General features: G+C 39.5%; 1 protein-coding gene across 1 annotated transcript; it reads left to right on the top strand.

Moving 5' to 3' along the window:
• The first annotated feature begins 8,369 nt into the window (after positions 1-8,369).
• On the top strand, positions 8,370-20,674 carry SPRY3 (sprouty RTK signaling antagonist 3). Its single transcript, XM_022566296.3, has 2 exons — positions 8,370-8,826; positions 14,385-20,674. The coding sequence occupies exon 2, from the start codon at positions 14,488-14,490 to the stop codon at positions 15,352-15,354; it is 867 nt and encodes a 288-aa protein (XP_022422004.1). The 5' UTR covers positions 8,370-8,826; positions 14,385-14,487; the 3' UTR covers positions 15,355-20,674.
• The last annotated feature ends 2,464 nt before the right edge of the window (positions 20,675-23,138 follow it).

Genomic DNA, 23,138 nt, shown 5'->3' with positions numbered 1-23,138 from the left:
GCTGACATGTTTAGTGGCAAAAAAGATTTTGACTCTGAGGAAGTGCAGTTTATTTTTTCTTTTGTCATTTGTGCTTTTGTTATTGTATCTAAGAAGGCTTTGCTTAATCCAAGGTCACAAAGATTTATTCCTATGCTTTCTTCTAAGAATTTTGTAGTTTTAGCTCATACAATGGGTCTGTGGTCCATTTTGAGTTAATTTGCATATATGGTTTGAAGTAGAGGTCCAACTTCTTTTTGCATTTAGCTCATACAATGGGTCTGTGGTCCATTTTGAGTTAACTTGCATATATGGTTTGAAGTAGAGGTCCAACTTCTTTTGCATGTAGCGATCCAGTTGTCTTAGCACCATTTGTTGAAAAGACTATTCTTTCACCCATTAAATTGTCCTGACAATGGACCATAAATGTAAAAGGTTTATTTCTGGACTCTCAATTCTGTTGCATATATGGGAAAAACCCGAATGAACTTTTTGGCCAGCCCAATATATATATCCTTATGCCAGTACCACATTATCTTGACTACTGTAGTTTTGTGGTAAGTTTTGAAATCAGAAAGATTGAGTAGTCCTATTTTGTTCTTTCTTTTCAAGACTGTTTTAGCTATTCTGTGCCCCTTGTATTTCCATATAAATTTAGGATTAGCTCATTGATTTCTGCAAAAAATCCAACTAGGGTTTTGACAGGGATTGTGTTGAGTCTGTAGATTACTTTGGGGAGTATTGCCATCTTAACAATACTAAGTCTTCTGATCCATGAGCATATGGAATGTGTTTCCATTTATTTAGGTCTTCTTTAGTTTCTTTCAACAATATTTTGTACTTTTCAGTGTACAAGTTTTGTACTTCTTTTGTTAAATTTAATGCTAAGTATTTCATCTTTTATGATACTTTTGTAAATGAAATTGTTTTCTTAATTTCATTTTCAGGTTGTTCATAGCTAGTGTGAAGCAATACAATTTATTTTTTGTATATTGACCTTATACATTGCCATCTAATTGACTATGTTTGTGTGTTTGTGTGTGTGTGTGTGTATGTGTGTATTTTAGACAGAGAAGTTGCTCAGGAAGTTTGTTACAAATAATAATCATGGGCTATTGGGTAACAGCAGTGGAGAAAAAGTCATTTGTATTGTTGAGTGGTAATTCATTGTATGGATATAACCACTCCACCTCTCATCCCCTGTAATGAGTGCAGAATTTGTAATATATCCGTAAAAATTGTTTGGGTCCTGATAAACTCACAGTCTAACTGGAGGGTAAAGAGATTATCAGTGCCTAAAACTCAGAATCATAATTCAAAACATGCAGAAAAATGAAAGCGAAATCCTTTCCAATTCTTTCATGTTTTACTCCAGTTTCTCTGAATTCCTTCACATTTTGCTTTAGTAAAAGCAAAAGTTAACGAGGGTAGTCTTCTTGGTCAGCTGAAAGCTATTTTAGATGCAGTTACCCTTCCCATTGTAACTTCCCCTGTAACTGCTCCCTCGTTAGATGACATACCTACATTTACCTCTCTTGGCCTCTGTTGCCCCATACAAAAATGGGATGATTTTAGTGCCTTACTTGGAGGATTTTTATAAGGATTATATGTATAAAGTATTTAGAATTATACACTGTTAATGAGCAATAAATGCTGCCATGTCCTTAATATTACATGTCAGTCAGTTGGCACATAAGGAAAGAGACATAACTATCTCCAGCCTGTGAAGATTTAAAAATAAGCAAAGTATCTCATTTTAGACTTGGGACATCTGCATTCTCTTGACCTATCAGGGGAGGGGGTTCCTAACAGATTTTCTTTTTAAAAATTGGAGACATCAAGAGGAAAGTGCCCAGAGGAGATAGTGAAGAATACCAAGAAAGCAGAGAAGAGAAATCGGAAAGAAAAGAAAGTTAGGAGAAGAAACCAAGGAAGCCAAGGAGAAGAAAGTAGGTGGTTGGCAAGAGGGGGTATAACAAGAATAAGGTTCATAAAGGCAGGAGAGAGAGAGAGAGAGGGAGATAGAAAGAGAGAGAGGGAGAGAGATGGAGGGAGGGGAGAGAGAGAGAGATCTTGTAATACAGAGCTAAGAGCTTTATTGAAGTTTAACAGAAAAGAAATCCTTGTTTGAAAGGAAGAGACTGGCTATATTTAGTACTGGGTAGGATGTCAGTTCTGAAAATAAACTGCTCCCAGAACCAAATGTAATCCTCTGTGGTGTTGTCACCTGCAGCAGGCTGGCCACCCTGGAACGTGGACACATCACCTACTTCAGAGCTCCTGACAATCACAAGGACTTGCCCCACTTTGTCCCCTTACCCCATTCCTAAGTTTTAAAACGTCTGATTAATGTGGAGAAAAAAAGTTACATAGCTGAAGAAAGTGAAGTGTATGTTGGTATATACGTGGAGCAGTGAAGTGTCCTGCTAAGTAAATACCAGAATATATATACATATGTCAATGAAAGAGACTTTCCATAACCACCATACATAAAATAGCAACCAACCTTACCCTCAATTACGTTTGATGGATAAAGGAAAATGATGGGTGGAGTTGTCTGATAGGCTGTTGGATATATGGGTGTAGAGTTCAGCTGGGAAGTCTGGACCAGAGATGTAGACTTGAGAGTTTCCATCAAGGACCATGTGGGACTTTTTGAAAATGCAGATTCTTTGGATCTCACCCAAGATCTCTTGAATAAGAATCTCTGGAGGTGAGGCTTATTTCTATTCCTGATTCATATCCACTTTTAAGCTCAAAACCCATGTATAATATTGCCTAGATTACCATTTAGATATTACATGGGCACCTTGTTAGATATGGCACAATCAGCATGCCATATCTAATGAGTCATTAAGTCTTACTTATTCTACATTCTACCTATCATGCACTTTTCTTCATCTATACTGTCCCTACCTGGATTCAGGGCACAATCATGTCTTATCTGATTTAGTGACAGACTGTATTACAGTTTATCTGTTTACATGTCCATTTACTCTACTAGACTGTGAGTAATGAGAGGATAAGACCACTAATTTATTCATTCAACCAGTATGTAGTGAGGGCCTACTACATGGCATATTGTGTCACTTTCATCTCTGTGTCTTTCCCATCAAGTATACTGCCTAACATTAAGTAGGTGCTCAGTATGCTTGTTTTATCGGATTACATTGAAACTTACTATGTTATAGATGAGAAAATAGGACCTAGAGATGAAAAATGACCTGCCAAAGCCACACAGCAGGTTAGAATACTGGAGTTTACATTTCCTTACTCTTAGTCCAGTTTTGTTTCCTCAGGACCACATTGTCTCTCCCTCCTACCTCTCCATACTCTCCCAGGTTATTTTTCTCTCTCTGACTTTTCTGTACCATTCTTTCGTGGCGATATTGCTCCTATACTTGTTTGCCAGCTTCTGTGGAAAAGAAAATAATCATGACCATCCTATAGGCTTCTTGGTTAAGAATCTCTATTTGCTTGGCATTGCTTGATTTATTCTGGCATCATCACTGCTGAATCAGGATGAACATAGGTCAGCTTTTCATCTGGCTCCTCTTGACTCCAGTAGAGTATGGATAGAGCTGGCTTCATACAGGAACTTGTAAGCTCTCAACAGGTTTGGGCTGTATTCCGGGAAAAACAGAATGAGGAAAGACTTTCAAAATTTGTGCAGAGTAGGTGTTTTATGCAGACAAAGTAAGAGAGAAGGTGTTATAATTATATGCTGAGAGAACTTATTTGATTGGGTTTATGGATGAAGACTCTGAAAACGATTATTTTAGACACTGTATTGGACTATCATACCAAGCTTTTTTTAATATATTATGTATTTCACTTGCTACAATTTAATAAAACCTAAATAAGCTCAGTACATTCTAGGAATATGAATAAAATATGTGGGTGGTACCTTCTAGAGAAAATTTCTGCTTTGAACTTCTTCAGGCTATGAGTGCAGGGGACCCTCTTAGAATAGCTTATAAACATGTTGTTTTCACATCTTTGTATCTTTGTTCATCCTGTTATCTCTGCTTGCAATGGTTTTTATTCATTCTCTTATTTATAAAATATTTTCTGAGCATCTACTCTATGCCAGACACTATGCTGAGTTTGGGAGATTCGGTGACAGTTCTTTACACAGGCCATCCTCTTGGCTTTTGCACATGCTATTCCCTCTGGCTGTACTGTCCTTCTCATCCTTCGAATTCATATTTAAACATTACCTATTTTAGGGAGCATTCCACAACCCCCTCAATACTGGATTACGTGTATTTCTTCTCTGCTCCCTTCCATAGCACTTATCATCCTTTATTACATTTGTGTATTTGATAGCTTTCCTACTAAATTACGAGCCACTTGAGAGTAGGGATTCATTTATTAATTATATATTAATTAATAATATATGATTATTATATATAACTTAATATCAACATTAATATATAATTAATTCATTTATTTTATATATTAATTTATTACTATATCTTTACTCTGTGGTCCTATATTAAGGTAACAATGGAAACAACTGAGATTATTCAATCTTCTCACCTCTTAAGATGATACCTGTCAAAAATAATAATCATGTTAATGATCATTCATTCGTTCAACAATGCCTGCTATGAGCCACTCACTATCTAAGTGCTGGTGATTCAACAACTAAATTTCCTTCTTTCATGGACTTGTCATTCAAGTAGTAGGGAGAGATGTTTACTCTGTGCCAGATACTGTTCTAAGCATTTTACATGTTTTAATTCACTTAATTCTCACAACAACCCTATGAGGTATATTGATAAATTGTACTGATTTTACAGTGAGAAACCGAGGCCCAAAGTGATTAAGTAACTTGGCCAAGGTTACACAACTGGTGAGTTGCAGACCTGATATTTGACTCAGGTCAACTCACTCCAGAACTTACACTCTTAACCACAGAACCCTTTTCTCATCTGCAAATCCCTTCAAGGATTTTTGCTCTAACTATTCTAAATTACTTAATATGCCTGAATATTCCATGTTGTTATATATTCCCTTGCCTTTGAATATCTTGTTCACGCTTCCTGAAATGCCTCCCTAACCCATATCCTTTAGACCTTAGCCTAGAAGTCACTCGTTCTAGGAAAAACCTTGCTTAATCACTTCTCTCCCCAAAAGACCACTTTAGGTATCTGTCCTCTTCTTTATCATCCTTTATTATAATTTACTGTCTCCCATTCTAGAAAGTGATTTCTAGAAATTTTATTTGTGCTTTAGGCTGTTATGTTTCTAAAAGACTACTTGCAATTTCTTGATTTTTGATAGTATATCAGGATAGTACAATTATATACAGAAATTGATGTTGAGACATTACAAAATTCACTATATGATACCTGACAACTTGTTTTACAAACTTGTTAGATTCAGTGTATTTCAGAAAATATGCTTTCTTAACTCTTTAGTTAATGGTGTGCTTGTTAGGAAATATATTTTGACAGATTCATTGAGTTGTCCAAGATCATACAGCTAGTTAGTGAGAGTGTTGGGCGCAGAAGTGAACACAGGTCTGCTGTTTCCCAATCCCAGGCCTTTTTTCTTTTTATAGGCACCTTGCTGACATTAATTCAATTCCAATTAAATTTGGAGATACTGTCTCAGCACAGATCAACCCATCTCTTCTAAAAGCCAGTGATTTCCAAAAAATAAATGAGTAACCTTAAAGGACACCAGAAAAATCACTCTTCCCTCCAAATATTGTCCTTACTACTATGTTTTAGAAATATCTAAATTATAGTTTTATAGTGAATTAACCACATCATTCCACACTTTATAGCAACTAGTTGTTCAGATTATTTGTAACATGACAGTTAACTCAAAAAAGCTTTTGAAAGAAGGGAGAGTATATGTAACAGAGTATACTGAATAAGGAGGACAGGACATAGTTGAAAATGCTGTAGAAATAAATTAGGGGATCAGTGAAAACTATCATAGTGCTTTAGAACATAAAGGAGTCTTAGTCGGGGAAGGATTTACAGAGAAATTAGGACCTGAAGGTAGAAAATGAATAAATATATGTAATTCATGTGGAGGATACACATGGTAAGCTGGACTGGTAGCCATGTGCATTGGTATTTGAAAAGAGTGAAACATTCAACTTGTCTTATGTTGAGGAGAGAAGTGGCATGTATATAGTTGGAGAACAACTTGATTGACAGGCAAAGTAATTTAGACTTAGTGCTCCAGGAATTAGAAATAAGTTTTTGAACAAAGGAATAAAGTGTGAAAATAAGCCACATTTAAGGAAGGGATATATTTGGCGCATATCTGTTCAAATTTAAAGCTGGACTTAAAAAAAATAAAAGGATTAAAATCATCTCTTCCTTCTCCTACAGGCTACATTAGAGTGAGAACAATTTCTTAATACTCATATCTACTGTTCTTTGAGCACTTACTATATGCCAGACACATGATAAAACTTTTAAATGCAAGACCTTATTTAATGTATGAGAAATATCACAATCCTGTGAAGTAGGTACTATTGCTACCTCCACTTTAAAGATGAAGAAACAGGATCCCGAGAGGTGAATTGATTTTCCCAAAGTCAGATAGCTCACAAATTGAGGAGAAAAAATGTGAACCCTGATCTGTTTGACCTGAATCTAGTTAGTACAACTATTGCACTTAGCTGACATGCAACAAATACCTGTTGAATAGATGGGTGAATGAATATATCAGTAAATCTATCCTCTTCTGCAGATGACCCTACATATTAGCTTTAATGGTTTTCATGATCTTGATAAGCTTAGGTCAGTGTTAAAAGTAAGGAAGAGGTTTGAGCTACAAAAGAGAAGAATTTACATAGGAAAATCTCTTGACTGGAATTTCTGATTGCATAGAGATATGGTTTTGGTTAGAAATTATGTATATATATATATGTACACACAAACACACAGATATACATGTATATATGTATGTGTATGTGAGTGTGTGTGTAAACACGTGCATACATACACATCAACAGAACAGTTTGGATCACCTTTGACACACACGTACATGCACATGCAGACCCACATGCTTTCTTTTGTTTTCTTAACCCTCCTGAAAGGGTGTAAATAATAGAATGTCAGAGCTAGAAGGGACTTTAGCAATTGCCCAATCAGATGCCCTCATGTGAATGTAGAGATTGAGGCACTAGAGGGAAAGTAAATTGCAAAGGTCACACAAGGAGTTAGAGTAGATTAAGAATTTGAGTTTCCTAACTCACAGGTTTGTTTTACTTTGAACTGTCACCATTTACCATCTCAGTTTTATAGATGGGGTAACCAAAGTATCCTAAGAATGTTGATGGTCAAGCTCCTGCTACTTGTCCGTTGAAGCAGGACTTGAAATCAGATCTCTTTTATTTTAAATATGAGGCTTGTTTTCATTCAAGTGCTTCTGTCTGGATGCCCAGAAGGAAGACCTTTTCTTATTGAATTAAATAGTGGACTGAAGATAATTTCCAGAAACCTTTGTCCTTCACTTTAAGAGAAAATGGCCAAAGCTGCTTTATTTTCAGAAGGCTGGCAGTCCCAAGGTGGCTCCATGAAGGCAGGGATTTTGTCTTCCTGATTGAATCCACAATACCTAGCACAAAAGAAGGCACTCAAAAATATTTGTTGAATATATAACATACTTTCCCACAAAGGGAAAGTAATGGTTCCCCAATGGATGATGGATGGATAATCATTATTAGTGCTGAAAAAATGGGAATGACTGTGGAAAAGAGGAGGGAGAAACCGTTAAACAAAGGAGAAGCTCTGTGTCTCTTTAGCTGATTGAAGCTGCAATCACTCAGCAAGGGCTGAGTGGCTTGGTAGGACTGCGATTGGCAGAGATATTTAAATGAGGCCTCCTTAAAATTGTTACTCTCCACCCCACCCCCACTCCTCTTTAAATTCTGTTTCAGTCATTACCCAGGGACCGGATACAGAGATTCCTATGGGGAGCTCTAATGGGTCGATTCAATTTCAACGGGATGACGCCACTTAGCCAAGCATTAAGAGCTATAGCTCCGGGAAAGCAAAACGAGGCGGGGGGGAGAAAGAGAGGCAGAAAGAGACACTGTAACAAGGAGCAATAAATCCCTTCTCTCCCCTATAACCCATTCACAAGACCTCTAGAAAACATCTACATTCACAAAACAGCTGGCTAGCTGAGCTGAACACACTGCAATCTCATCCCCCTTCCTCCCCCCACCACCGCGGCCCGCTCTCTGCAGATTATATACCAACACACCCTAAGCTATATAAATAATCACACACTAGCGGTATCTATTGCTCTGTTGAGATACCCTGTGTCTACAACTGCAGTTTCTGCTGCTTCGGTTCATCTGTCAGATTGGAGGAGGGGGGAGGAGGGAAGGGGGAGGGGAAGAGAAGGGGAAGGAAAACGCTGGAGGAGGGGAAAAAGAAGGAGGAGGAGAAGGGGGAGGAGAAAGAGGCGGAGGAGGAGGGGGAGGAGAAATAGGAGAAGGAGGAGGAGAAAGAAGAGGAGGAGGAGGAGGTGAACAACTTACCCCGCTGCGCTTTCTTTGGGGAATACGTGCATCAAGGTTTAGATCTGCATGTAAAATCCATACAAAGTATCTGCCACTACAAGTCTGACTCTCCTCCCTACCCCGTTTGTTTGTTTTTTTTTTTTCTTTCCCTTTTCTCTGCTGTCAGAAAGACTGAAACAGAACTATCTCTGTTTCTGGCTCCACTGCCAGTGAAGGAGTTTTCATTCAGACTTTCCGAAGAGAGGTGGAGAAACCTAAAGACTCAGGAGAAGAAGAGGTCCTTTGAGCCAGATGGGGCATTAGTTCTTCTGCTTTTCTCAGCATGGATAAGCCCTTTCTTCAAGGTAAGCTTAGAGGTTAGCTCCTAAAGACCTCAGAATTCTTTCTATGAAATGCACAGATTGCCATTCATTCCAGTCATCGTGTGTGTGTGTGTGTGTGTGTGTGTGTGTCTGTGTGTGTGTGTGTTTGAGAGCGCGCGCGTGTCTGTGCACGCGCACAAGCGCAAGCGCATGGGTAGAATAAAATGAAAACCGTTTAACTGAGATTTAAATGAATCAGCTCTTGCAGAAAACTATCCGTATTGAAAATTTCTAAATCAAAGGAGAACTTCAAAATAACTCTTTTGTAGCCAAATGTCAATGCAATTTCTAGCCTGTTGACCTTTAAATGAATTTTGGTGCTTGCCTAAGCCCCTTATAGCGCAGCCTAACCACCCAAGCTGAGAACGTACGGAGAGCCCGTGCTGAGGCCAGTCTGGCTGCCCAGCGGGCATCCTGTCAGTGTACGGCTAGTCTGCTATTGGCTCACAAGTCTGGGCTGTGCATCGTTCAGATTTCATCACATCACCTTGCCCTGGGTAGAAATGGCGCAAGCTGACACGGCATAACCCCCTACTTACATTGAGTCAGAGCAATGATTTAGAAATCTCTGGATCCATGCCTGGGTGTGTGTGCACATGTCTCTGTGTGGCATATGGAAATTTTGTCAAAAGTGAGAACCTGTGAGCATGTCTAGTTAGCCTATAGACATCTGATAGGACCTAGGGCAGTGGCTTACAGTCCCTTTCATTCGTGTAATTATAGTTACCACTCGCCTCTGTATGCTGCAAACCACGTTGGATGAACAGAAAACAGACCTTGAACTCTTAGACAGAAAATCTATTTTGAAACGCAAACCATTGTTGCTTTTCTGGGTCCATTAAAACCTCACTGTAACATAATGTGCTATCACATGAATTTGGATATACCAGGTGTTAAGTGATGTTCCCAACAAGTCAACTGCGCACATACATACAAAGAAGGCACAGGCTAGCTTTTTATCCACAAGGAAGTATTAATCTTGTTCCCTAAACCTCTAAATAAACATTTTGAAGACTTTATTGTAACATTGTATACATTTTGGCTTTTTTGTTCTGTTTTTAGGTCTCTCTAGCTGGGAAACAATCTAGTTAGTGATCTGAGTGACTTGGATTCAGAGTTGAGAAGTTGAGTTGTGAGGAAGTAAGGAACCTGAAGGAAAGGACACCAATTCTTCATGAAAGACTTTTGAGGCAGAGGAACGCAACCAACAAACCCAGCATAAAAATTTAGAGCATAATGACAAGAAGGGGATTTAAAAACCTTCCTTTCATACCCCCCCTCATTTTGCAGATGAAGAAACGGGCCTGGAACAGAAGTCACTTGCCCACAGTCACACAGAACTTAAGTTTCCTGTCTCTTATAAAAGGATTTGGGGTTTAAAGAAAGATTCCTACTTCTTAAATGAACAACTAGCATTTTCTTCAGGATTAGAAGTATGTGAATTCATTTGATATTACAATTTTTCCTTGTATTGCTCATTACTAAAACACCTATATCTTTAAAAATGCAGGCTCTTAAAACTGCAAGACTCTCTGGTTTGAAATAAACTGCTGTTGAGTCTTAATGAAACTATGAAGGTAATGAATAGGACTAGGGTAACAAAGTGACAAGTTAAGAGTTAAATGTGGTGAGAACCTGGCAGCTCCAACAAGATGTATGTGGTAGGACGGAGGCCCAGTCAGTGGCTGAGAGGTTAGTAATGTAAACTATATACAACTTGGTATTTGTAAGGGGGGGAGTGCTTTGATAGAGATGCAAATGCTCTTGCACAGAGAGGGATTTTTAGAGAGCAGACTTTGGAACAGTAGAACTAAGAAAACACATAAAGCCATAGCAGAAATCCCCCCTATGTTTGCTTTCAGTTATTCTGAGAACGAGTGTATATAACAGCAGAGCACAGAAAAAAGCAACACACCCCAGAGCCGTTACACAGTAAGGTACAAAACAGCATTGAACCCATGGGACTAGGAGAAAACAGGAGCCAGGCTCTCCTTCTCTTCTCCCCTCTTCTTTGAAATCAAGATTGAGTCATGCTGTATCGGAAAGGATTTATCATAAAAATCAGAACACTCTTAAGGTGTTAGCATAGAAGGGCTTTAGATAGGAAAGTTTTCAACTTTAGTCTCAACATGGCAGATTTTAGGTTCCAGGGAGAAAATACATTTTTCTTTCATTAACAAACAGCATTTCTTGAATGGATTTACCTTTCTAGTCCCTAAGTTGGCATAAGAAAAGAAATTTCTGTTTAGGTTGAACATAGCAAATTTCAGGGCTACAGAAAAACTGTTGAGAAAGCTATGAGCACCTGGCCAGAGGGACTGAGATGGGAGTGGGTTTACAATGCATCATTCATTACTGCACAGGCACTACGTGACAGAAATCACTAGATCCCATCAATGTGCAGCCAAGACTTGTAATCACCTTGGCTCCTATTTAATAATATATGATATGTATATTCTCTCTCTCACTTAATAGAATATGGAATTCACCAGCAGCACAGTCAGTTTCTTAACTGTTGCTGCTCACAATGAATGGCCCTTTAATGAGTGGATTTCTGAATCATAAACATGCTTGCAGTAGTAGTTTTTCGTCTAATCTATGTGCTGCAGCAGTCTCTTGTCTATTTGTTTCTCAACTTTTTTTCCCCTCTTACCTTCCCCTACAGTATCTATTTCAGTTCATCCTGTTAGCCAGATCGGAGTCAGCACATCCGGAATGGCAAACAATTTATTGTCATTCAATCCTGTTTTATCCTACTCAACACCCTGATTTTACCCAGGTCCTACTGTCCACCGTATTGCAGATCTTCCACAGTCCATTCTAGTAAAGATTTTACAGGGCAGGAAGAAACCTCCTGAGTTCATCCTGTTAATCCCCTTACCTGTAAGCAAAACAGTAGTACTTCATCATCCCAGACTGATGCCCAAAGCCTCATTTAATCATCCAAGCATCTCAACTCTTCAGTCTTGCAGCAGTCTAATCAATATCCAAATACACCTTCTCAACCTAAACACCATATACCCTTCTGCTGCCAAGACAGGATCCCCTCGTGCCTCTGAGTTATTTGTATTATGACCTAGATTCCTCCAAGCATAGCTTTCAACCTTCTGGGCAAGTCCCTGAGATATCTAGTGACATCCTTGGGATCCCATATGATTATCTCCTGTAACATTAAGACCTAGTATGCCTTCCTTTGAGTCATTGATCTTTTGAATTTCCAGTATGTTTGAATCTAGTTTCCTTTGGGAAATCAGTGAGTCTAAAATGCATCTAGCACGCATGTTATTGTTTTTACAGTGTAAATGACTTGAAGAGCCCCACACATTATTTATCTGATCAATGGGGAATAAATTCATTTCTTATAAAATTATCAAAAGATTCTTCCCAATCCAAAGCTCCTACATCCACATACCCTGCAAGCCAGCTGAACAATGTGTCCTTGTTTATTTGGGTGTTCAGATGAAAACTACCTGTTTCTTTCTAATGCTGGGACTATGAGTCTTAACAAAGATACAGCAAAGGCAGAGGTGTAAAGCTTCAGGGGATTGTGAGTCCAAGTAGATAAAAGAGACAAACATGTTGCTTTTGAATGCCCAAGTAAACAAGGGCATGTTGCCCAGTTTACCCTCAAGGGCTGAAGATGTAGAAGGTATGGACGAAGAGAATTATTTTGTCAAATTGTTTAGTTATGTAATTACAGACCATAATAGGGAAGAGTCCCTCAAAATCACCTAGTCCATTCCTATAATTATATAGATACCGGAACTGAGGCCCAAACAAAGTAAGTGATTTGCCAAAGGTTACATGTTTCAGTCTTAGAATCTCCATAGTCTTTATCTGCATTCTCTTGTGCTGCATTAAATAACACTGAAACAAGTAGCTAAAAAGTGAAATTATAGTCAAACTGGTTCTTTGATGTGATGTGCCAGAAAAGTTATTTTTAACTAAATTAAATCTTCTTTTCAAAAAATGAACAGATGTAAATTCAACTAAATAAGTTTGCATGGGGATATAGCCTCGAAAGGCAATGAGTCTGATCATATTATTAGCCACTGAGTCCTTTATGAACTACGTCTTTTTTTTTTTTCTTGCTATTGAACTTTGGGCACATTTCAGTGTCATGTTTGCTTGCTTATGGAAATCTAATCAAGCACTATCCTCTTTCACTTCTTCCTTTCTATTACTCATTCAAGCTTTCCATCCCATACAGTAGTGTGAGTAATCGATCTATTTTGAGGAGGCCTGAAGTCTCATGGATTTCAAATATATACTTTATTCATGCTAGTGTTTCCTAGGTCCTAATGCCCCCATGGTGACTCTTAGATTTTTGTTTAAGTTTTCTTATGCACACCTCTTTTGGCTGTTCAGTCTTCCAGGTGGTGCAATACAGTAATCTACTGTTGGAAAAATATCTTCCTCATGGTCACCGTTATCAGTACTAGGCTCAATCAAATGCTTCAGGGAGTGACCACCGAGCTCTTCCTGATTGTGGTACAATGAAGGCACAAGCATATATTTTCTAGATATTCAACTTGTCTGAAATTTGGTATAAAAACTGCTGCTCTTTAAGAAAGCCAGTTTATTGTAAAGGTAAAGATATAGAAAGGTAAAGATAGAGAAAAGCAGTCCAAGCAGATTCTGCCTCATAAATCCCATCAATATAGACTTGACTTAGGGCGGTAAAAAGTACAATTATAGGTGATATTTGAAATAATTCAGGGCTCATCTTCTGTGGTTCCCCCATCCCCAGGTTATTCCTATGTATACAAAAGTTTGATTCTGAAGCCATGCTGCCATTTAGAAAGAATTACCTCCTCAATAAGTTAAAGCAGCTTATAAAATGAGGAGAACAGCAAGATGATTAGTCTTGACTTTCTTACACCCTTGGGAAGCCTTTTTTCCTATTATTCTACAGATAGCCTAATTTCTGCCATCTGTGTCTCTGCCATATCTCTGCTATTACTGCAACTTGCTTGCTTGCCTGTATTCATTGAATCAAGCTTGTCCTTTATCATTTGTTTATTTATGCTTATAAATTTCACTGAAAGGAAAATTTTGATTGAGAATATATATATATATATACATATACATATATATATATATACATATATATATGTATATATGCAACTTCTCATGGAAGGCTTTTGAGGCTTTCTCTTTTACATCAGTGTTGCTTTAGGAAGTGAACTTTGCATTTGAAATTAGGTTTCATTTTTATTAGAATTTTGATGCTGAAGGCCTAGATTTCTTGGTTAGCAAAGCTCTTAATGAGCTAAATGCTCCTGTGACCCTAGTCGTATGATGGACTACTACAGGAATCCATAATCAGATCTTTGCTCCCAATGTGCTTTATAGTCTGGATGAGATAACCAGACTTGCCTGTAAAGAAGTAGGTGAGGTCAATTACAGAATAAAGGAGTAACATGAAGACTAAAGTGATTTAAGGTAGTGGTGGTGATGGGGCCTGAGGTTTGTTGGTTCCCTGCAAAGTACTCATGCCTGTGTGTTCTCATTCATTGTTTCTATTCCCTCTCTCCTAGGATTTTCTGATGTGCCCTAAGATCCATGTAACTACAAGGGCTCTTTATCACCATAAGTGCCACCCTGACCCAAAACCACTCAGAACTCAAGAATCAAGGCAAAATGGATGCCACAGTGACAGATGATTTCCAACAAATTCTGCCTATTGAACAGCTGCGCTCTACTCACGCTAGCAATGATTATGTGGACCGTCCTCCAGTCCCCTGTAAACAGGCCCTCTCTAGCCCTTCCCTTATCGTGCAAACCCACAAATCTGATTGGTCCCTGGCTACCATGCCTACTGCTCTCCCACGCAGTCTCAGCCAGTGCCATCAATTGCAGCCCTTGCCTCAGCATCTGAGCCAATCTAGCATTGCCAGCTCAATGTCCCATAGCACCACTGCCTCTGATCAAAGGCTCTTGGCCAGCATTACGCCCTCACCTTCAGGCCAGTCCATCATCCGAACCCAGCCTGGAACAGGAGCCCACCCAAAGGCTGATGGTGCTCTGAAGGGAGAAGCTGAGCAATCTGCAGTGCACCCCAGTGAGCACCTCTTCATCTGCGAGGAGTGTGGGCGCTGCAAATGTGTCCTCTGTACGGCAGCTCGCCCTCTCCCCTCCTTCTGGCTGTGCAACCAGCGTTGCCTTTGCTCTGCTGAGAGCCTCCTCGATTATGGCACTTGTCTCTGCTGTGTTAAGGGCCTCTTCTACCACTGTTCTACCGATGATGAAGACAACTGCGCTGATGAGCCCTGCTCCTGTGGGCCTGGCTCTTGCTTCGTCCGCTGGGCAGCCATGAGCCTCATCTCCCTCTTCTTACCCTGCCTGTGCTGCTACCTGCCTACCCGTGGATGCCTCCATCTGTGCCAGCAGGGCTATGATAGTCTTAGGCGACCAGGCTGCCGCTGTAAAAGGCACACCAACACTGTGTGCAGAAAAATCTCTTCTGGTAGTGCGCCCTTCCCCAAGGCCCAGGAGAAGTCTGTATGACCTTCCCACAAGAGGGATCCAGTGCTTTCTCCTTCTAGGCCCCATCAATAAAGCATAGGCCTCATCTTTGAAGAAGGGGAGGAGGAGTAAAGTAGCCAAGCCAAAGTTAGGGCTCACCAATTTTGTTCCTGCAGTGTCAGGGGAATGGTCAAGTACATCCTGGTGCAGGATGCCTTGCTCTTTCTCACAGTATCTCTCCCACTCCTCTTCAGTCTTTTTACACCCACCATCTCAGCCCTTATGGCTGTCATGGCATATTCAGGTGATATATAAGCATGAGATTTGGACACTGAGGGCTGACAGAGCCAGCAACGTGGAGGTTTAGGGGCTCCCCAACGTAATACCTCTCGATGCAGGCTGAGTGTCACTCTGCTTTCCACAGTGCCTTTGGAAGCTTTCTTCTTAGATGGTTTTCACAGGTCCATGTGGAACAGTGTTCAGTATTCCAGGGAATCTGACCCCTTCTCCGTTTACCGCCCCTCTGGTCTTTAGTCTTTTTCTCATTTTCTCCTCTTCTTGCATTACTCTGTTCTGTTCTCATTCCCACTCCATTCTCACTCTCTCTAGTTTTACTTTTCCTCTCTTTTCCTTCTCTCTCTCTGCTTTCTTCTCCTTCCCTCCCTTTCTCTCAGACTAATCCTTTCTCTGCCTGTATTTCTGTCTTGTTTGATCTAATCTTTGTCTCCTTCTACCTGTCCCTCTTTCTCTCTCTAACACGTCAAAAAGTGCTGTTTTTCCGTAGGTGTTTCCTTTGACGCCAAACTTTGCTATGTTATACTATTTACTAATTTTTATTAAGGGAAATTGATTACTGTAATGAACTTATCACTAGCAATAGTGTGTGTGCACTCATAACCACACTCGCCAGTTTATGAGCATATGAGGCAAACTTATCTTACATTTCCAGGTTTAATTAGTTGAAGTTTTACTCCCTTTCCCAATAATCAACTTACAGTACTGACAGATTCCACTAGCATGCTGAGTAGATAGTAAATCAGGATGCTCATAACTTTGTATGTCTGACCCAAGTGCCAAAGGCAGACGTGCTTTATAGCTAAATGAACAAAGCAAAGGATATTACAGAGGTCTGTTCTCTCTTAGAAGCAAACCGCCCTGAGACTGCATGGCTCAGGCCTTAATAATGGACATAAAAAGTCATAAAACTTTAGAGCTGGAAGGATCTTAACTGTTAATCTAGTTCAATGCCCTTATTTTACAGATGGGAAAACTGAGGCCTGGAAATAGGAAGGGATCTGCCCAAGGCTACACACTGAGTTAATAGAGTTGGGCCTGGCATACAGGTCTTGTGACTCTTGGTTCAGTGTTCTCTATTAGCAATGACAGAAAGCCATTCCCATTCAATTTTCAGGAATCATGCCAAGCTAGTGTGGTGGTCTTTATGTGGGGCATAGTGGGTAGCTAACTTTCAGGTGTCAAGGCTGCCCCCAGTGGACATCACCTTTGGCTCTGTCACCTTGTAGAAGCTCAAGTGTGCAAAAGAAAAGCTTAAGGAAGCCCTAATCAAGCTGTATCTTCGCCATTGCACCTACCCTTTGCTACACACTGTGCTTGCTCCTGGCTTTGTCTGCAGTGGCAGTTGCCTGAGAACCTAAATTTCAGCAACAGTGGAAAACTGAGATGAAAGATGTATAATGCAGAGAACTGACTTCTCTTTTATGAAATACCAAGAGCTTGTGCTGTGAATCCCCTTCAATGGGAAAAGGCTGCAGTGGTGATAGCAGGCTCCTAAGGACTGCTGCTGAAAGATGCAAGAATTAGATACAGTTTCCCTCTGTAAGTGAATCCAAAATTCACTAAAGAATTCAAAGATTGAGGGCACTTGCTTGAAATCAAGGTGCTCCAACTTAGTTTAAGACTTCCAGACTCTAGCTTTATATATCATCATCTCTTTTAAAGTGTGCATGGATATGTATTACAGGGTGGAAAGGTGGGGAGAAATGTATAGTCATACACAGGGGGAAGAAGAAGGGAACATCCACGTCCCCTTGTCGGCTATATACTATAGGAATACGTGCCACTCAGTCTTTGTTGGTTCTGAATCTCCCTGAAGTGTACTGACATTTGGGCTGCACAGAGACCCTCACCTTCTCTTTCACCTCCTCTTCTAGAATTGCTTTGCTCTATTTTTGTATATATAAATATGTTATGATGATTATTAATAATGTTAATGATATTGCTGCAAATGGTGCCATATACAAGGTTTGGCTTCTTGGAACATTTATAAACCCAAACCAGTACCTGTAACCTCTTATGTTGCTTTCAAGTCCTTCCATTTAAGTAACTTCTTTTTATCTTACAAGTCTGCCTGATTGACCTTTGAACTTAGCCACCCCTAAAAGCTGTGCCTGGTTTTCTGGGTCAAGCTGGATGGTGATGAGTAGCAACACACACTTCTCTTCGCTTCTGCCTGAAATTTGCTTAAATCTGAGATAAGTAAGGATTCTGACACTAGTGCATTGTTCCTGGAGCTAAAGTTATTCTATGGATGTTTGCTTATTAGTTTCAGGACCCAAAACAACACAAGTCCCTCCTCCTTGATAGCTCCTTCATATCTCAATCCTGCAGTCCTTACTCAGGCAAATTGTGCACTGCCAGAGGCGCCCTGGGCTCTTCCACACACCCAAAGGAGCTCTTCTCAGTGTATTTCTAAATGGCCTTACACTTGGTAGAAGAAACTGAACAGTTACTCCAATGCAGTTGCAGTCTGCAATCTACTGAGTCAGGGCTCTCATCTGTGTCCAAGTTGGCCTGATATGGACTGCATCTGGTTTACGTATAGATGGGTCCTGTTGGGGTATGCGCACGGACATGTGAGTGTGCATATGTATCCCCTCTGTGAGATATATATATATATATATATATATATTTACATATATATATGTAAATATATATCCACACATCTCTATATATTTTAATGTATTGCACATGTATATTTAAAATATATATGAAAGAACTCTAAATCCTGCAGAGAGGCTCTGTTTTCATTATTTTTCTACTTTGTGTCATGTACTGTATAAACAGGAATATTTAGAGGGTGTTTCCTGCTTAGCATTTTTTTGCAGTTAAATCATCTGTTACCCCCTAAATCTACTGCTTTCCACATATTGGTCCCTTGATACATTTCATATGGCTTTAGCCAAAAGTTTGTTGTTGTTGTTGTTCCAGCCCATCTTTCCTCATCACAATAGCTATAATAAATGTAGTGAGCACTTACATAATGCTTACTATGTGCTAAGCACTATTTTAAGCACATCACCTATATTAGCTCATTTAATCCTCATGGCAACTCTGCAATGTATGCACTATTATGATTGCCATGTTACAAATGAGAAAACTGAAGTACAGAGGGGTTAAGTGACTTGTCAAAGGTAACAAAGCTTGTAAATGCTGGAACTAAGATTTGAACCTAGGCTGTCTGACTCCAGAGTCCATGGTCCAGAGTCAGGTATAGAAGTCCAGAGCATAATATAAACCCTTGTGGTATAACAAGCCTCGAACGGTGAATGGTTCTGTCCCTAACTCCAGTCCACCTGCAGCCTAAGAGTTGAAACAAACATGCTACTATGTTAGGAGTGAAGCAATAGTTACAGACATCATATTATTAGCTGTCTTGCTTCCCAAGATGGTGGCATTACACACTTCTCCACTTTTCCCTTTGAAAACATGTTTGCAGCCAGTTACCATTTCTCAATCAGCTTATGGTATGGAGCCAGTAGAGAAATTTTTTTTACTTTGCCAGAGAGGGTAAGAGTTTACTTGGCCTTCTCTTTAAGGGCCCAGGAAATCTAATTCAATTTCTTTCTGAAGAAAGTAGAACTAAATCTATGTTTGGCACTTGAGATTGGTTGGAGCTGTTAACATTCAAGCTCATTGATTATATTGAGTGCATTTTGCTGATTCAAATGTAAGTAATCCACTGATGTCCATTGGTCAGTATACCACCTTACCTCTTCCCATCACCTACTTCACACAGACATTATTTCAGAGCCAGAAAGACCCTTAAAGAACATCTATTCCAACATCAACATTTTATAGTTGGAGGAAAAGATGCACAAAGAGAGAAGATAACCTGCCAAAGTCACACAGTTATAAGTTAGGGTGGAATTATGACAATTCCAGATTTCCTAGTTGCCAGATTCCCTGGTCTGAGTTTCTTAGAAAATAGAGCTTGAAGCAAGAGCTTATGTGAAATCCCAAGGAAGTAGGAGCAAGGAAAAAGAGGTAGGGAAGGAGGGAGAATAACCTGTTTCATGACAAGCTAACTTCTCAATCTCTTATGATAGGCCATACTGTATCTCAGCCCATCTGCCTGAGGAAAGGGGAAGAATTCAACTCCTATCTCCCATCTCATTAGTCAAATACCTTCCCTGTGGAATATTAACTCCCCTGCACTTTTGGGTAATGCATGTGTGGGTGCCCAAGCATGTACCTTGGCATCTTAAGCCTCAGCAGCAATGGGGTAGCATTACAGGCAGCAAGGCAAGTGTGCGTATAAAGGGAGACATATGAACTTAAACTGGTACACTAGGCTGGTGCTTTTCCCTTACATCTTTATTCACTTTCATTCAAAGTGAGTTAGAGATAGCCTACAATTTTTAAAGTATATAAGGCTTTATTGTGGTGCTCAGAAACATACTAAATTTGCCTTCCTAAACCTATATATTCCCCGACTTGTTTTTAAGGACTTCTTTCTGCATGGAAATGAAGTTCCTAGTTCAACTAGAGAAGTAACAATCTAGGCCCATATCCTTATCTTGACCCTTAAAGCAGTGTTGCTGCTTTCAAAGGCCAGGATGAACAAGACACACAGCTTTCAAGGAAAGACATCTTGCGAGTGACGCTGCTCATTGTTATTTAGGGATCTTTCTGTCATTACAATCAAAGTGATGTATGTTGCTCCCATGTATATTTGCTGGCCAGTTCCCTGTAAAAGAAGGGGGTAATCCTGACACACAAGTTGTCATTCTCCAACTATTAAAGCAATCCTTTTGGCTGTACTAGATAATGGTCATGTCTCTGATAATAAAAGACACAGATGACAAGTATTAGGAAACCCCCAAGTCCTTGAAGAACTGACCAACACTGCTGTTGCCAGTCACTAAGGAAAGAAAACAGAGATAATCCTTCAGGCGAACACCCTAGTTTTATTAATATAGGGCTTTAACCTCAAGTCACCTGTATATTCTATTGTGATAAGATGAGGTGACCCATAAATGCATCCTAAGGGCTCATTTTGAACCTATGTCCTAAGGCCTAAACTAAGGGAGACTGAATGACTCCCTTGGCCCCTTTCTCCTAGGTCCACACTTTAATCTTAGCCTTCAAAGTCTTACCACTCTGGTGACAAAAAGAAACACTAAAAGGGAAAGGAACACTAATTTTTATAATATCAGAAATTAGTTGGCTTAATTTTACTCTGTAAAAGTTTTAAAGGATCCCCTTCCAATGGGCGTTAAGGCCTCCCAATAAGGAGAAGGCTCCAGGCCCATCGTAATACATAAGGTATACTGAAGGATAAAGAGAAAAAAGTAGTGTGAAGTAATACTGTATGTAGGTCCAGAAAGAAAAACAAAGGTTAAGAAAAAGCTATGTGAAAGAAAAAAGCTCTGTAATCAGTTTGCTTCTCTCATCCAAAACTCCATTTTATTAACCTCTTGGCTCTGTTGTATATTTAAACTCCTTTTTGTCCTTGACTTATAGCAGCATTCTTTTTTTTTTCAAACTCCAACAACGCTTCCACTGGAATGATTGTGTGTGTGTGTGTGTGTGTGTGTGTGTGTGTGTGAGAGAGAGAGAGAGAGAGAGAGAGAGAGAGATGGATAGAGCCTTGAGCTCTGCCCTAGAGGTTCAGAGTTAGAGTATGTACTCTAAAACTTTCAGCCTTTCAAACTCCCTTCCAGGACATGTCCCCATAGTACTTGGATCTTATACTAAATGACAAAGTTTCTCTCCTTTAGAGAGAAATACCAGACTGGATTTGTGGCTTTACCTGGATTGGCTTCTTGGTGGTGTGGACATTACAGTAACCTGAAACCAATTAAATCAGGATCTTTGGAGGTGAGGCTGAGGAATGGATTTTTTTAAGAAGCTTCCAGGTGTTTATAATACACAAACAGGGTTGAGAAAGCTCAGTCACCTCGTTCTATAAATTCAGATACTGAGGTTCAGAGAAGGGAAACGACTCACTCATAAACACACAGTGAGTTAGGGACAAAGTTAGGAATGTGAGAATCCAGGTCTGTTGACTCCTAGGCCAAAGTTTTTGTCTTTATATTATGCTGCTTTTCTCTACCCTGTGCCCTCTCTGGATCTTTGCTTTCCTCATCTGTAAAATGAAGATAATAAAGCCTAGAGATTTTGTGAGAGTCATTAAAGCAGAAGCATATTTTAATGTACAAGGTTCTGCACAAATGCAAAGGAATGTTATACTTGAGGGAATTAATATACAACACATACATGAGGCTGAATGTCTAAAACAACATAATGAAAGTTTAAAAAAAAATTTAATCCATCAATCATTTGGGTGTTGTGACTACCTGATAACATGTATGAAGACTGAACACTTGTGTAGGTTTCCTGTACCTTTAAACTAAACTTGGCCTCAGTGACAATCAAAGAAATTAGGAGCTGAGGACAGAGGTCATTCTTTTATTTCTCTTTCCCTCACTGGGATAGGGATTAAAAGAAATATAAAAGCAAAGGGATATTTGGACTTCTCATACTTGGTCAATTACAATGTGGCCTTAGAACTGAACTAGCCTAGGGTTTCTATGGGACTTGTAGATCCCATTCCTGGGGTCTTTCAGGGGTTGGAGGGAAGGGGGTCAAAAAAAGGACATCTCTTCTGAAAGGCAGTATGCATAAAAAGCCAGCAGGGAGGGCTGCCCATTAGGAGGAGCTACTGCTATAGAAGCCAGAAAGGAGGGAAGTGGCTTTCTGATTTGGCTCATTTGAGGAAGTAGATTATTTGGGGATCTAGTATCCCCAGAATGATCTATAACCGCAAGGAACATGTTTCCTGAACTCCAGGGCCCCGGAACAGAGTATCCAGACCCATTCCTGTCCTTTCCATTCCAGATATTAGGAATTTCCAGAGGGGGCCACTTCTGTTCTCCTAGGAGTCATATATCTGGCTACTTGTTTATTTGGTAAAAATGGAATTCTGTACCATTTATAGAATGGACTTCTTTTGTCTTCCTTATTTTGAAAGTATAATACACATTCTTAATTCATCATTAATTTTTGCCAACGCCTTTTAAGTATTTATTTGAAAGTTATTTTAAAATATGAAAATATATTTATTTAACAAAGCACTCCTTTATCCTTAGTTGAGCCATGCTAACAAATTAAAAACAAGCCATGATCAAACTGTTTCTATGTGTCACATTACAAGCTAAATTTAAAAACCTATTTAGTAAATATATCCTCATTTCATCTTGAAATGCCTCCTTTTTAAGTGGGAGGTAGACATGGAATTAGTGGGAAGCAAGAGGTCTAAAAGTATAGTGATGGGCACTTATAATCTAGACCTGCCTTAGGCAGGGGTTACTTTTCAGGTAGTTAAGAGGTGATGAGCTATACTCAATCAGGAAAAACTGAGTCGTTAGAGGCCATGTTTCAGTAGTCTATGATTTCCTGGAAAATATAATCCAAAAAACTCCTTGCTAATAACTACACTGCCAATAAAGTGTTTGTACTTTGCCTGATAACAATTAACACAAGAGCCTAAGATGAGCTGCATAAAATAGCATGTGGACCAAATG

This window comes from Delphinapterus leucas, chromosome X (genome assembly GCF_059928025.1).
Source record: "Delphinapterus leucas isolate spDelLeu-1000000601 "Yukka" chromosome X, BTC_Dleu_Yukka2, whole genome shotgun sequence".
Lineage (NCBI taxonomy): Eukaryota > Metazoa > Chordata > Mammalia > Artiodactyla > Monodontidae > Delphinapterus > Delphinapterus leucas.
The sequence above is the reverse complement of the archived record's forward strand: the minus strand, read 5'-3'. Positions and strand labels throughout refer to the sequence as shown.